A 15545-nucleotide genomic window follows, 5' to 3' on the forward strand; every position below is an offset into this window, starting at 1 on the left:
TGTAATCACAAGTATCTTTAGAAGAGGGAGGCAGAGGGAGATTTTACTGCAGAGAAGAAGAAGGCAAAGTGGAGACTGAAGGAAGAGGCTCGACTGCTGGAGTGAGGAATGCAGCTTTAGAGGCTGGAAAAGGCAAGGATGTGGAATCTCCCTTAAACCCTCTGGAGGGAGCGTGGTCCAGCTGACACTTTGATTCTGGCCCAGTGAATCTGATTTCAGAATTCTCACCTCAAGAACTCTTAAGAGAATACATGTCTATGCTACTATTGTTGTTTTTATTGTGGTAAAATATACATAACATAATATTTAACATTTTAACCATTCATTAAGTGTTCAAGCCAGTGACATTAAACACATTCACAATGTTGTGTAACTATTACCATTATTTTTGCCTTAAAGACTTTATCATCTGCAATAAAAATGCTGAACCCATTAATAACCCCTCCTTCCCCCCTATCTCCAACTCCTGGTAACCTCTATTCTACTTTCTGTCTCTATATTTGTCTATTCTAGATACTTCCTATAAGTGAAGTCATATAATATTTACCCTTCTATGTCTGGCTTATTTCACTAAGCATAATGTTTTCAAGGTCCACTGAGTTGTAACATATATCAAGTTTTCATTTCTTTTTTTTTTTTTTTTTTGCGGTACGTGGGCCTCTCACTGTTGTGGCCTCTCCTGTTGCGGAGCACAGGCTCCGGACCCGCAGGCTCAGCAGCCATGGCTCACGGGCCCAGCCGCTCCGTGGCATGTGGGATCTTCCCGAACCGGGGCTCGAACCCGTGTCTCCTGCCTCGGCAGGCAGACTCTCAACCACTGCGCCACCAGGTAAGCCCCTCATTTCTTTTTATGGCTGAATAATATTATGTGTTGTTTTAAGTCACTGAGGTTGTGGCAATTTGTTATAGCAGCCATAGGAAACTAATACATGAGGGAGGAGAGAAAAGAAGGTATGAAGGATGATCCCTAGGCTTTTGGGCCTGTGGACTGGATGGATTGAGATGCCATTTACTGGGAAAGAGAAGTCTCAGAGAGCAACAGATTCAGGGTAGGAAAATCACAGGCTCTGTTCAGGCCATATTAAATTTGAGATGTTTGCTGGACTTCAGAGGAGATGTTGAGGAAATAACTAGACTGTGGAATTCTGAGGGGGGAGGTCGGAGCTGGAGAGCTACACTTGGGAGGCATCACCACATAGATGGTACTTAAAGCCAATAGCTTGGTTGAGACTTCCCAGGGAAAGTGTGGAGAGAGAAAAGGAGGGGGCTGAGCCAGCATCTGCAGGTAGAGCCGAGGAGGAGGAGTCAGCCTAGCTGGCTGAGAAGGAGCAGCAAGGGAGGGGGAAGAAAACTCAGGAAAGTTCTGTATCATGAGAGTTTCGGTGAGGAAGGCACAGCCAACCAGGCTTTGAGAGACTGAATAAGGGGGGACACTTATGACCTGGATGAGAGCAGAGTTTGGGGTAGGAGGAAGGGACAGAAGCCAGAGAAGGAGGAGTTAAGGACGTGAGAAACGGGGAAGTATTAGCCTTCTTAAGTCTTTGAAGAAATTTTGCTGTGAGAAGGAGCAGAAAAATGGGATAAGGTGGAATTCAAAACTTTTTAAGGTTGGAAATATTGTTGTAGTTATCTATGGCTGCCTAACAAGTACCCTAAAACTTAGTGGCTTAAAGCAATAGTCATTATATTCTTTTCCATGATTTTTGTGGGTCAGGAATTTGGTGATAGCTTGGCTGGATAATTCTTTTGCTCCACGTTGCATCAACTGGAGTCACTGGTAGTATTCAGCTGTTGAACGGGCTGGTTTTGAGGGTTCAGGATGGCTTCACTCATAGGTCTGGCACCTTGGTGAGCATGGCTGGAAGGCTGGGCTCCACTGGGACTGTCGACTGGAGTGCCTTCCTGTGGCGTCTCTAGCATGGTGGTTTCAGGGCTCCAAGTGTCCTGTGACAAGACAGAAGCTACATGGCCTTTTATGACTGACGTTTAGGCATCACAGAATATCACTTCTGCTGTATTCTATTGGTCAGTCCAGCCAGAAGCTCACCCAGATTTAAGGGAGGGGACATAGCCCCCACCTCTTGATGGGAGGACAGTCAGAGAATTTGCAGCTATGTTTTAAACTCCTACAGATACAGAACATGTTTGCAGGCTGGATGGGAATGCACCATGAGATGGAAAGAGGTGAATGATGTGGAAGAGAGAAGAGGAAACTTCAGGAATCAACAAGTCCTTCAGAGGTCACGAGGGGACAATACTCAAAGACTGGAGACTGAGCACTATTCTCCCTGGGGCAGGAGGGAAGGACATTGTGAGGACGGATGCAGAGTGAAAAGATGAGGCTGTTCCCTTCTGATGATTTCACTATGCCCAATAATGTACAGGTCATTACATTACAAATCATCAGCTGAGGGTAGGTGTTGAGGAGGGTTAAGAAGAAAAGAAGATGTACGTCATAGTAATTTTAGAGAGTAGGAACATTAGGTATTTGTTTGAAAGACAGAGTTTAACAGTGATGGCTTTCTGTTATTGTTGAAAAGAATATAGATCATAAGTACATGATTATGTTTTCTTTTTTTTTTTTTTTTTTTGTGGTACGCGGGCTTCTCACTACTGTGGCCTCTCCCGTTGTGGAGCACAGGCTCTGGACACGCAGGCTCAGTGGCCATGGCTCACGGGCCCAGCCACTCCGCGGCATGTGGGATCTTCCCGGACCGGGACACGAACCCGTGTCCCCTGCGTCGGCAGGCGGACTCTCAACCACTGCGCCACCAGGGAAGCCCAGTACATGATTATTAATCCTCAAGAGTATATTAACAACAAAATCAGTTTATTGGTGAATGTTAATTATGCCAAGTATTTATGGAACATATGAGAGATGCTCCAAATTCTAGGAAGTTGACGACAAATTCTTGCTCACCACACTCCTTTAGATGGGAGGTATGTGCTGTTATTTCAGCTTTATTGCTTGGAGGAACTAGAGTAACTTCATAAAGTAAGTCTGAGAAAGAACCCAGGATTAGAACTCTGAGATAATTTCTTTTTTTTTAGGAGTACTGAGGACATGGAAAATAACTGCCTGTTTTACCTGAGAGGATATTTGGATCATCAACTCCTGAGACTAATTTAAAAAACTCTGGCAAGAGTTGGTCGTGAGCAGAGTTACTTGGTAGGTGGTATCCTTTTGCAAATGATGCTTTTAGTGTTGAAAATATATTTGTAATTCTTGTTCTGGAATTGCTTTTAGAAGGAGTTTATGATTTGCGCACAAAACAATCAACGGGATTACTTTTATTTATTAGAGCATTCACCAAAATATTTTATCACAGTCTTGTTCTAGGGGCTTCCCTGGTGGCGCAGTGGTTAAGAATCTGCCTGTCAATGTAGGAGACACGGGTTTGAGCCCTGGTCCAGGAAGATCCCACATGCCGCAGAGAAACTAAGCTTGCGAGCCACAACTACTGAAGCCCGCGGGCCTAGAGCCCGTGCTCTGCAGCAAGAGAAGCCACCGCAGTGAGAAACCCACACACCAGAAAAGCAGCCCCCGCTCCATGCAACTAGAGAAAGCCCGCGTGCAGCAACGAAGACCCAACACAGCCAAAAATAAATAAAATAAATTTATAAAAAAAAATTATCACCGTCTCATAACTCACCTTATTTAGTTTTAAATATTTCCAAAAACTGTATCCCCCATGAAAGTAATGAATATTCATCTACAGCCAGGATATCCCAAATAAGGAGAATGAGGGTTTGCTGAGAATTTCCAAAGGGGAGTTCTGAGGATGCACCTTTGCCAAAGTCCACACATACTTCATAGAATTACATCATGTCAGGAATGATAGAGATATCAGACTCACCCAAAACAAACTCATTGTCTATGTCCACTGATTATTATCTATGCCTCCTTTCCCTCCGGTATCCTTTATATTTATCAACTGGGTTTCCATCCACCCAACTAGCCAAGTTAGAAACTGTAGGTAAAGCTCGACCCTCTGCTCCATTACTCTACGAATTCCCTTGTTTACTGTTAACTACAATCAGCTGGGAATACATTCAGCCGAAAGTTATAGAAAACCTACCTAATAGTGGCTTAAACAAATTTGTTTATTTTTCTCACATAACAGAAAGTCCAGAATTAGGCAGCTGTTGGTGTCCCTTCAGTTGTCCCATGATGACATGGACTCCTGTTTTTAGGCTCCACAATCAAAGGGGATCATTTCATCCTCAGGTTTGTTGCCTTTGGGTTGTAAGAGGGCTGCTGTACCTTCAGGCAACACATCCACATTCAAGGCAGGAAAAATGGGAAAGGTGAAGCCAGCTGCATATCTCTTTTATCAGGATAGAAAAAGCTTTCCCAGAAATCTCCACAGTGTACTTTCGCTTAGGCTTCATTGGTCAGAACCGGTCACATGGACACCCCTACCTACAAAGGGAACTGGGAAGTGTGGAACAAGATTGTCAGATTGGTCCAGACCAATAAAGATCCATGCCTGGGGCTAGACACATTCCCTCAGCCAAATTCCAATTCTGTTAGCAAGGAAGAAGGGAAAATTGTGTTGGTAGGTAAAAAAACTGTGTTGGTGGGTAAATAATAGTGTTGGTCACAGTTGCAAAGTCTGCTGATTTTAGTTCTGAGATAGCTCTCACATTTCCTATCTCTCTCTCCACTGTCTTAGCTCCAGTCCTCAGTGTCTTTTGACCTGTCCATCACAGAAGCCTCTGAACTGAACCTCCAACTTCCAATGTAGCCTCCTACAACCATCCTCCATCAGCTGCCAGACTTAAGTTTCTAAAATGCAAATCTGCTTATGGCCCCTCAAATATAAGAACATTCAGTGGCTCTCTCTACTAGTGGCTGCTCTGGCAAGCTTGGCCTAATTCCCATCCATCACCTCACTTGGCAAACTCTTACTCTCCCTTCGAAGCCAAGTCTAAATGTCTCCTCCTCTGGGAAATCCTTCCTACTTTGCTCCTGATCTAACAAAACTATTCTCTCCTTTTTTTTTCTCATATGTCTGTTTTATATATCAAGAATAAGGGGCTTCCCTGGTGGCGCAGTGGTTGAGAGTCCGCCTGCCAATGCAGGGGAAGTGGGTTCGTGCCCCGGTCCGGGAGGATCCCACGTGTCGCGGACCCACGTGTCGCGGAGCCCATGGCCGCTGAGCCTGTGCGTCCGGAGCCTGTGCGTCCAGAGCCTGTGCTCCGCAATGGGAGATGCCACAGCAGTGAGAAGCCCGCGTACCTAAAAAAAAAAGAATGGTACATGTTATACAGCATTACAAAGTTATTTGCTCAGAGGCCCGTCTCTTGCTAGATTATAAACTCTGTTCAGTAGATTCTCCTTTGCAGCTGGCATAGTGTGTAGCATGTAACAGGAGCTTATGGCAGAGGGAGCTCCTCATCTCGCAACAACTATTCTCACCTTTATCAGAAAAAGAGTGCTGGTTTTTAATTGAGTTCATGTTACTTTGAATAAAGACCAAATATTTCAATCTGCCTTGTAGCTAAATGAAGCCATGTGACATAATGCCTGGAGCTAAAGCAGCCACATTAGAGATGACATCAAAGTCACACCATGAGATGGCAGAGTAAAAAGCTAAAAGGATGTGGGTCCCTGACATGGTATATAATGTCTTTTTGGCCTAGGCTTGCCTTAGCTTTAGGTGGAAGAGAAAAAAACTTTCTTGATTTTGAGCCACTATTATTTTGGGTTTTCTGTCACTTGTAGCTAAACAATTCTAACTGAAATGTGTAAAAATTGTGTGTGTGTGTGTATTTAACTAAATTGGTTGAATTATAATTGGCTGAACCCTAGCATGGCTTGAAAACTCTTGGCCCATAGGCTGCATTACGTTCTCAGATATATTGGCTATATAATCACATATTTTAAAGATATGTGAATACTAGGCTGGGCATGCCTCACGAATCCCTGTGGTCTCATAGCTGACTTACTGTGCCCATGCACATTGCCTACCCCTGAATGCATTTGCATTTACAGTGCCTTAGCCTAGAGTGGACTCTGCTAGGTTATAAGCAATGGATTATTCAACAGCTTGCAAAGTGTTTGCTCATTTGTTCTCCTGATGTTTACCCGTTTCAAAGAACCATTTATAAGGGCGGAAAAGGAAGAATAAACACATTTCACTCAGCCTCTGAAAATAGAGCTCAGTCCGTGAAGAAGAGTCACCTCTCCCTGGTTGAATTGTCATCAATCATTTATATGCAATGGCAGGAGCTAGGCCAACCCTTTGTCGGGGCCGGGGGTGGGGGGGGTGGGGGGTGGTTGTGTGGTGGGAAGGGTTGCCTCCTGTCATGGTTTGGTGTTTGCTCTGCTGGGAAGAAGGCAGAACTCTTTCCCCCTCCTAAACCCCACCTCTGACCCAGATTTGCAGTCAAATGTCGTATTGGACAGGTAGACCAGCTGTTGGGGTCTAAAGATTTTTTTAGAGGAAATTTTCACCATTTTGATATTTGAAATCTGATGTAATGTAATTGGGGGGAAAATGTCTATGGAGTTTTGTAGTCCTGATCTAATATGTTCTGGGAAAAGTCACCTCAGTGGTATATTATCACGTATAAAGACAGTCTAGGGCTCTTGGCTCACAAGGCCTTGTCGTTCACCTGGGAATATCAAGAGCTGTGCTAAAGTCAGAGGTCTGGGTTCACATCCTCACTTCCCACATTTTAGCTGGGTGATCTTGACTAGTTGCTTGACCTCTCTGTATACAGTTCCAGTGTGTGCTGGAGTCAGGTCAGCCCTGTCAGAGAGCCAGGTGTTTGAATCTCTTCCCAACTCTGTGTTCACTGATGTCCTCTTGGGGTCATGTTGGCTGTAGTAGGAGTCTTTATACCAGGGAAACTGGCAAATCAGGGCTCCCTACTGCCCATGGAGTTATTAAAGATTTACCAGGACTCCACTGCACTTTCCAGATCTGTACAATGGAGCTGATAATACCTATCTCACCTAGAGGATGAATTGAAAGACCTGGTGGGAAGCACAAGTGATAGCCCTTAATACGTGTTAGCTTTGTAATTCTTTTAGCTGTGGCCTGTTAGCTATATTATTGTTGAGACTGTTTTTTGGGGAGGCAGGAGCTGACTTCAGCGGCTTTAAAATGGCACAACCATTTAACCCCTCAGTATCCCTTTTGCCCCTGGGGCACATTTGACTGCCATGGCAGGCTGTCAACCTGTCCTGATATTTGAGTCATCTATGTGGCCTGACACAGATAACAGGGTCCTGTTGGCAGAGTGATGCCAGAGCTTTGAGAGAAAAGCAAATGCGTGGTAGAAAGGCCCGGAGTGTTACGGCAGAGTAGGGGATGCAACTTGGCCTGATTTGGGGGGTGGGATGGGGAGGAATGGACTGTAATCACTGAATGCTGGGACGTAAGGGGCTACAAGAAACCATACAGTGTCAAACCCTTGCCTTACAGCTGAGGAGACAAACACTCTCAGACCGAGGCTTGATCTTCCTTTACTGTTGTTTTTCCAGTTTCATTTTTGACCAGGCTGATGCTCTTAGCTTTTGATTATGGTGAAAACCAGATCAAGTTCAGAATCTGTAAGAGAATTTTCTGAGTGGGATCAGAAAAGCAAGCGAGAAAATATCTTAAAATGGGAATGTAAATTGGTGCAGCCACTGTGGAAAACAGTATGGAGGTTCCTCAAAAAGTTAAAAATAGAGTTACCATATATGATCCAGCAATTCCACTTCTGGGTATTTATCTGAAGGAAATGAAATCACTCTCTTGAAGAGGTATCTGTACCCCCATGTTCACTGCAGCATTATTCACAATAGCAAAGATGTGGAAAAAACTCAAATGTCCATTGACAGATGAATGGGTAAAAAAAATGTGGTACATCCACACAATGGAATATTATTTAATCATAGAAAAAAAGGAAATGCTGCCATTTGTAACAACATGAATGGACCTGGAGGGTTTTATGCTAAGTGAAGTAAGTCAGACAGAAAAAGACAAACACTGTATAATCTCACTTATATGTGGATCTAAAAAAACTGAACTCACAGAAACAGAGAACAAATTGGTGGTTGCCAGAGGTGGGGAATGGAAGGTGGGAGAAATTGGTGAAGGTGGGAAAAAAAAAAGAAAGATAAGGTCTTAAAAGATGAAGCATTATGTTTCCACATCAGAAGTTGTAAGCTTAGGGCAGGATCATAGCCCCACAATGTGCATTCAGACAGCACTCAAATAGCGACTTTTTTTTTCCCCAATGAATTTCTTATCAATTAATTAACCAATTTCCACGAGTCTGTAATACCTTAATAGATACTATATTGAAATATAAAAAAACAAAACAAAAGCAAAAACAAACCAGGGTACAGGATAGTATAAAGACTGGAAAGACACTCAAAAATGCCAACAGAGTATGTCTTTGGATAGCGTTAGGGTGGATAGATAGATAGAGGATCGATTTCTTTTTCTACTCTTCGTGATACTTTATTCTGTGTTAGCTATTCCACAATAATGCTGCTTAACAAATGACCCCAAAACTCAGTTTCAATAGCAAGAATTGATTCCCGTACTAATAGTCTGAGGGTCAGCTGATCTGGCCAGGCTTGGGTCCAACTTGTGGATTAGGTTCTGACCTGCTGCATGTGTCTCATTCTGTGGCCCAGGTGATTACCTAGGGAGCCTGTTCTCACAGCCGGTGACAGGAGTGCAAGAGGCCAGTCAGATTGTACAAGCACATGGAGGCCTCTACTCACATCAACCACTAACATCCCATTGGCCAAAGGAAGTGATATGGCCAAGCCCGTGCAATGGGGCAGGAGGTATGCACTACCCACACTGGGAGGGGAGCAAGTATCCAAATTATCATGTGAACTTCTTTGAAAATAAGTACATAAATACTTTTATAACTGAAAGTATGTCCTTATTAAAAATAACGATACTTTACCTTTGTATTGCATTTTATAGTTTTTAAAACATCTTTGCTGTCATTCCGTCCTATATTCTTTCCAGTAGCCCAGTGATATGGTGGGGAAAGCAACAACCCCATTTTTAAAGATGTGAAAATTCTGGCTATGTTATTTTCCTTGAACTGCCATAAAAGATTATCATAGGCCTGGTGGCTTCAAACAGAAATTTGTTCTTTTACAGTTCTGGAATCTAAAAATCTAAAATTAAGATGTCAGCTGGACTGTGATCTCTCTGAAGGTTCTTGGGAAGAACACCTCCTTGCTCTGGTGGTTGCCAGCATTCCTTGGCTTGCAGCTACGCCACACTAATGTCTGCCTCTGTCATCACATGGCCTTTCTCTTTGTCTCTGTGTGTCTCTTCTCTTATAAGGACACTGGATTTAGGGTCCACCTTAATTTAGTACACCTCATCCTAACTTGATTACATCTGCAAAGACTATTTCCAATTAAGGTCACATTCACTGGCTCTGGGTGAACATGAAGTTTTGGGGGACACTAGTCAACCCACATACTGGCATGCAGAGTTTATGGCATTTATGCTCATAATTCCTCCAGTGTTTGGTGTCCTCCCCACCAAATCCACGCCACGTGTCTTAGGCCAGAGCTTCTCAAACTTAATTGTGTACACATAGCACCTGAGAGTCTTGTTAAAATGCAGAGTCTGATTCAGAAGTTTGGGGTGGGCCTTGGAGCTGGGACTAGGGTGAGGTAAGGAGGCCCTGATGGTAGGATCTCCTTAAATGTTGCGCCCTGGGTAACTTGCTGGTCCCGGCCCTGTGAGATTCAGCACTTCTGACCAATGCTGTGGATTCAAGCAACACACTTTGAGTAGCAAGGTCTCAAGTTACAGTCTATGTGGGTTTAATGCTCGGTATCTGACCCTCAATAGTAAAGAGGATGCTTTCCATTTTGAAGCTGGGTGCGTGGGCTTTGTAAGTCGTAGAAAAGGACACTGGTTCTGCTATGTTTTTAATGCTGGGTCTTGTGGGCTGACCTGCCTGCCAATATTGGTGCTTTGGGAACACTGCAGGGAGTTAAGTGGTAGCATGGATATCTAGGGCCCCTTTGTAAGTCCCTCATCAGACCTCCATCCCAAAGCCTGACTGGTTCCTGGGATACCTGACTATTCCAGAGCTGGCTCCCCCACTTTCCATTGTGTTGCCTGCAAGAGCATCCTTGTTCTCTCCCGATAGCCACAGTGGGCACAAGTGGAGGCTTCCTTTACCAGCCAGGTGGTGGGCTCAAACCAGCCATCCCATCACCAACCCCTACTGTTGAGCCCGGGCCCCCCAGGCTCTGTTGCATTCCCCGCCCCCTCTTTTCTCAAGGAGATATATATACATAAATTTTTTCCCTTCTGGAACCTCATTTGCCTCCCCTGCTTCCCTGTCATGGGCCCTGCTTGGGGTCATCAAGGACCCTGATGACACATCCTTTGAGTCAGAGGACACAGGCTTGGGCTTTGGACCCTCCCCTCCCCTGAGGCCCTGGGTCACCTCACAAAGGGCTTCGCCTCTTCCCTGGGCAGTTCCCGCATCCTAGGGATCTCAGAGAGCAGCCAGGAGCCCCGCCTCCCAACTCACTGGCCCAAGAAGAGAAACAACATCCTGCTGGGTTCCCGGACAGGAAAGCACCATCAGTGGGGGTCCCCTGAGAAGGAGGGGCTGTGGGATTTTTCCTCTGTAACGACTGGAGAAACTGAGGCCTGCTGGGGAATTATGGGTCTTCAAGGTCACATGACAAGTCAGAAGGAAGTAAATTCATTTAGTTGAAAATCTCTTCAACAGTTGTTAGTGAGGAGCATTAGTGAGCCTGAAGAGAAGCCTCACGTTCCCATTCTGCTTACGTGCGTTCATAGGGGCTCTTCTGAGGGAACTGGGTCTTCATGCAACACGGATGTTTGGGCAAATGTGGGTAGGCTCCCAGAGGCTGTTTCTAAATCGTCCGATCTGGTGTTATGTGAAGTGGCTCCCATGGAGCTCTGGGCTCAAGGGTGGCTTAATTCATTGGGATCCGACCTTTTACTCAGTAAAAGGGTTCAGCTCTGAAGAAGTCTGAGAACCCATCACCCCAAGGCCGGTGGGAGCTCCAGGGCAGCACAGGCATTTGTGAGGAGGGAGAATGTGCAGGCTGGTTTTGTTCTCTTTGATGGAGCTCAGTAACTCCACTCGGCTTCAGGAAGGTACCTACTGTTGAGAAAGGGGACAGGAAAACTTGAACACAAGAAAGGGCCACGTGCTGACCTTCAGATTTTCCAGGATTTCCAGGGTTCAATGGCTCTCGAAGGAAGGGGGCATGAAGGGGAAAAAGGGGTGAAACAGAAGAGGAGGCGGCTCCCTCCCACCCCTGCCATCCAGAGAGATTCTCGGGTGATAGTGGGGCAGCAGGGAGAGGAGGAAGCAGGAAAACCACGTTTGTGTGGGAAAATAATGAAAAAAATTCATATATATAGCATTATTTCACATGATCATATCTCCTGTGATTTCATAAAAATCATGTGTTTGTGTGGGAAAATAATGAAAGAATATAGCTCGTATGTATTTCATTATTTCACATGATTTTCCTGCCTTTTCCCCTTCCTCCTGTCACCGCAGAATCTCTCAGGGAGGTTGGAGGTGTGGAAGGGAGCCTCCCTTTCTATTTTACTCTTTACTGAATGTACTGAAGTGAAAAAGAAGTCTTTACTTACAAGTGAATTACATTTTTTCTTTTTAGCAATTTCAGAAAACAAATATTGCAGGATGTCTTGGCTTCAAGTGCCTACAACTCAAAGATGAGTTTTGAAATGAAAGACTCATTTGTTTATCTTTCTACCATGGGACTGAAAATGAAACTTGCCCAGAATCAAAATACTCACTTCTCTGGCTCCCAGACCTTTTTTTAAAAAAATTAATTAATTTATTTTTGGCTGCGTTGGGTCTTCATTGCTGCACGTGGGCTTTCTCTAGTTGTGGCAAGTGAGCGCTACTCTTTGTTGCAGAGCACGGGCTCTAGGCACGCGGGCTTCAGTAGTTGTGGCACATGGGCTCAGTAGTTGTGGCTCATGGGCTCTCGAGCGCAGGCTCAGTAGTTGTGGTGCACGGGCTTGCTTGCTCCACGGCATGTGGGATCTTCCCAGACCAGGGCTTGGACCCATGTCGCCTGCATTGTCAGGCAGATTCTTAACCACTGTGCCACCCGGGAAGTCCCTTCCAGACCTTTTTGATCCACCTGTACCTCCCCAGCTCCTCTGGTGCAGCCAATCCTCTGACTTCCCTGGCCCTCCCCCACCGGTGTGTGACATGGGGACACTGAGCTCAGGAGAGGCCTGCCTTGGGGCCGGGAGTGGGGCAGGCAGTTCAAGGCTGAGCAGGGCTGGAAATGGAAGGGTGGGGTTTGCTGGGTTAAGCTCAGTAGTCTCTGGAGTTAAGACCTGGCTCTGAATCTTGGTTCCACTGCTTACTCTTGGTGTGACCTTGGGCACGTTACTTCACCTTCGGAGCCTGGTTTCTCCTTTGTGAAATGAGAAGGCAAGCCATTTCTGCTCCCTGTGGGTTGATGTGAGAATTGAACAAAGGGTTATATAGCACATGGAACTATATTCAGTGTCTTGTAATAACCTATAATGGATAAGAATCTGTACACCTGAAGCTAATACAATATTGTAAATCAACTGTAGTTAAATTAAAAAAAAAGAATTGCATGAAGGGATATCTAAAAACTACACATTCCTAACCCTTATGGACCATCTATCACTAAATCAAAGATATGCCCATGACATTGGGTCATCAAATCAGAGGCCCTCTGATGTCCCTCTGCCTCTGGCTACTTTTTTGCTCTATCGTGCTTTTTCTAAAAGGTGGACCCGGATAAAAAGAGCTCACGATATGTCAGGAAATCTAGTGACAGTCAATGAGAAAAGAGTTGAAACCAATGGTTAAGTGAGGTTTCTAAGTCAATCTCACTGCAGAGAATAGCTCAGATATTGGAATTGTGAGGGAAAGCAAATGTTAAACCTGAAAGTTGCACTCCTTTTTCATAATGGAGAAAATATTCGCCTTTTTAGAGGCAACAGACTGGAGAAGATGCAACTAGACCATATTCAAATCCATATAAACCTTTTAATTTAAAAAGTCACATAAAATAACACACAAAAAAATGCAGACTTCCCCATGTACTGTAGATAAGAAATCAAACAGGGTTGAAAGGCACACATTAATTTCAAGTTTCATCATAGGAAATCAGGTGACCTTCGCACCCAATGTAAAAAAAAGTCCTTAAGTTGCTCTTTGGAATAGCAGTGTTTAAGGTTTTCCTGCCATGCTTGTTTATTCCTCTGGGATGTGGCTGTGGAGTTGTGGAAGAAATGCTCCCCTGAAAGTCTGGTTAAACTCGTCAGCTCTTCTGAGTGTTTTCATGGAAATGTCAGACAACCAGGAAAAGCTAAGGCAGAAGGTTGAACCAAAGGTTTAGCTTTGGTAAATTAGGCAGAACTGCATTTGACAGCAGACAGGGAAACTGTGACATCAAGGAACATTACTTTAATGTCGGACCCAGCTAGCCTCTAAAATAATGGAGCCCAGGACTATGGAGAAATGACCACCAAGTTCAACGCAGTTCATTTGGCACTGGTTTCTGTACGAAACGTTTCAAACTCAGTTCTTTTTGACATGGACCAGATTTTCCAAGTGCCCAAGCCACATCCAGGCTTTAAGCTAGGCCTCAGAAGTTCAGTTGCCTGAAGATTCTTCAATAACATTCACCTCTGAGGAGAGGGTGAAAGAGGAATTTCCAGTGACAGCTTCTGGCTCAGGGCCCAAGGGTCCCCAGCCAAGGCTGTCTTGAGGTGGCCCCCAGAATTGCAGAGATCTCTCTTCTCAAACAGTTTTGTTAGAAAATAAAGCAACAGCCAATGTTTTTGGGCATCTGAAGTCCAGCCAGGCCCCCTGAGGTTTGCATCCTAAAAGAACTTCAAAATGGAAACAGAGCCTCAGCCTTACCCTTGCAACCCACATCCTCTGTGTGACAGGAGAATATTTATAAAAACATACTAAAATACATCTGATATTTCCCTCTAACCCCAGTACTGCCTTTTACCTTCTTAAAACTCAATCCTCCCAACACTGATGAACCAAAATAGAAAATGACAATTGAGGCAGCTGTTAACTGGCCCACATTCATGTCTCAAGGCAGAGACAACAGAGCAAAAAGTAGAGAAAAAAAAAAGTCCATTATCTGCTTTTGATTTACAAAGCCAAAGGCCTTCAGGGGAAAGGCTGTGAGTCATATAAACAGACACAAATCCAGAACACTGGGTAGTGATAAGAGCAAGGCTTCCCTACCCCACAGACCAGCCAAAGGCCCTAAGTAGACAGAAGCCCCTGGGGAAGCTGAGAGCCCTTAAGTTGGTGGTCTTTGGGTACGGGGCTGCCCTGTGTCCTGTTCTTCTCTCCCTGACTGGTTGGGATGGAGACCTCACTGGAAACCTTGATGCTGGGAGGTGGTTTTTATGAAGAGAGAACTGAGCCCATTTTCCTGAGCCCCAACCCAGAGTAGAAGCTGTTGAGACATGGAGTGGGTTTGAGAAATGGGTTTCCCTGAACCCTTGTGTCACTGTGTCTTTAGAAGGACTTAAGGGATCCCCTTTAATTGTGGCTGAAGGCTCCCCAGGAATGGAATGGGACTTGCAGGTGGGGCAGTAACCGATGTCCAAGACCAGATGGGTCAGTGGTCACCTTGGCAGATGTCACTCGGGACTGATGACACTGAGGGCCACTACTCTGACCCCTTGTCACCAACTGGTACCAGGTAACTCCACCTTTCCCCAGACCTTCACCCCCAGACTTTGACCTACGGGACAAAAGTGTATGCGGGGGCTCCCTCTGCCATTTTCACAAGATGGTAGTTAAAGGCACTTCTGTTAAGGAAAGACATTTCTTTTCATACCTGAGTTTGGGGAATAAGATTTGTCCTTGCTACATGTGCTTTTAACCTGTCTTTCCTTTGACTTAGCAAAAAAGCAGATAAGCACACGGACAGCTTCTAGCCATGCACTTGCAGGTTCTGCAGGTCATAGCTACACGTGGAGCCTTGGAGTAATGCCGAGCAGTGTCCTCTCTCCCGCCCCGCATTACAGAAGAGGTTAACTGAGGCCCCGTCCACAGCGGGTAGCAGAGGGCAGAGTGAGGAGAGGGATGTGCTAGGCAGGGTGCTGGAAATGAGGCGAGGGTCTGGGTGTCCGGTGGTGAATATATGCTGTCAGCCTGGAATGTACACATGGTGCAGGCTGTTGACCCAACGTCCGGGTAGGCCTGCCCTCTGTGTAGGTCCAGCAGGCCTGCTTTGTTCACTCCTGGCCCCCGGTCAACTTGTGGAACAGCTCCTCGTCGAGAGTTTCATTCTGGTCCTTGGAGCGGGTGGACAGGAAAATGTAGCCCCCGATGTACTCATGCACGACTTTGCAATCCGCGCTCAGGCAGGTGAATGCGATGGAGACGTTCTGGTCAAATTCGATCGCCACCTGGAAGAGGAAGGCACAGGTATACTTAAGCTCTGACAAAGATGAATGAGAAAGAAGCCGCTTGGCTGGAGATGGTCCCAGAGCTGAGGACTGCTGAGGTGC

General features: G+C 45.3%; 1 protein-coding gene and 1 long non-coding RNA gene across 3 annotated transcripts in view; one reads left to right on the plus strand and one right to left on the minus strand.

Moving 5' to 3' along the window:
• The first annotated feature begins 773 nt into the window (after positions 1-773).
• On the plus strand, positions 774-3381 carry LOC116740541. The gene is made up of 4 exons (XR_004345892.1): positions 774-829; positions 2133-2384; positions 3052-3169; positions 3330-3381. It is a non-coding gene; the product is annotated as an uncharacterized LOC116740541 (long non-coding RNA).
• Positions 3382-13024: 9643 nt separating this feature from the next.
• Positions 13025-15545, minus strand: part of FERMT1 (fermitin family member 1) — a 66527-nt gene continuing 64006 nt past the window's right edge. For both annotated transcript variants that reach the window (XM_032606569.1, XM_032606570.1), the window contains one exon: positions 13025-15443. In XM_032606569.1, coding sequence (XP_032462460.1) covers positions 15270-15443 — 174 coding nt within the window. In that variant the 3' untranslated portion in view covers positions 13025-15269. The remainder of the gene's footprint in view (positions 15444-15545) is intronic.

The sequence above is a fragment of the Phocoena sinus genome, chromosome 15 (assembly GCF_008692025.1).
Source record: "Phocoena sinus isolate mPhoSin1 chromosome 15, mPhoSin1.pri, whole genome shotgun sequence".
Lineage (NCBI taxonomy): Eukaryota > Metazoa > Chordata > Mammalia > Artiodactyla > Phocoenidae > Phocoena > Phocoena sinus.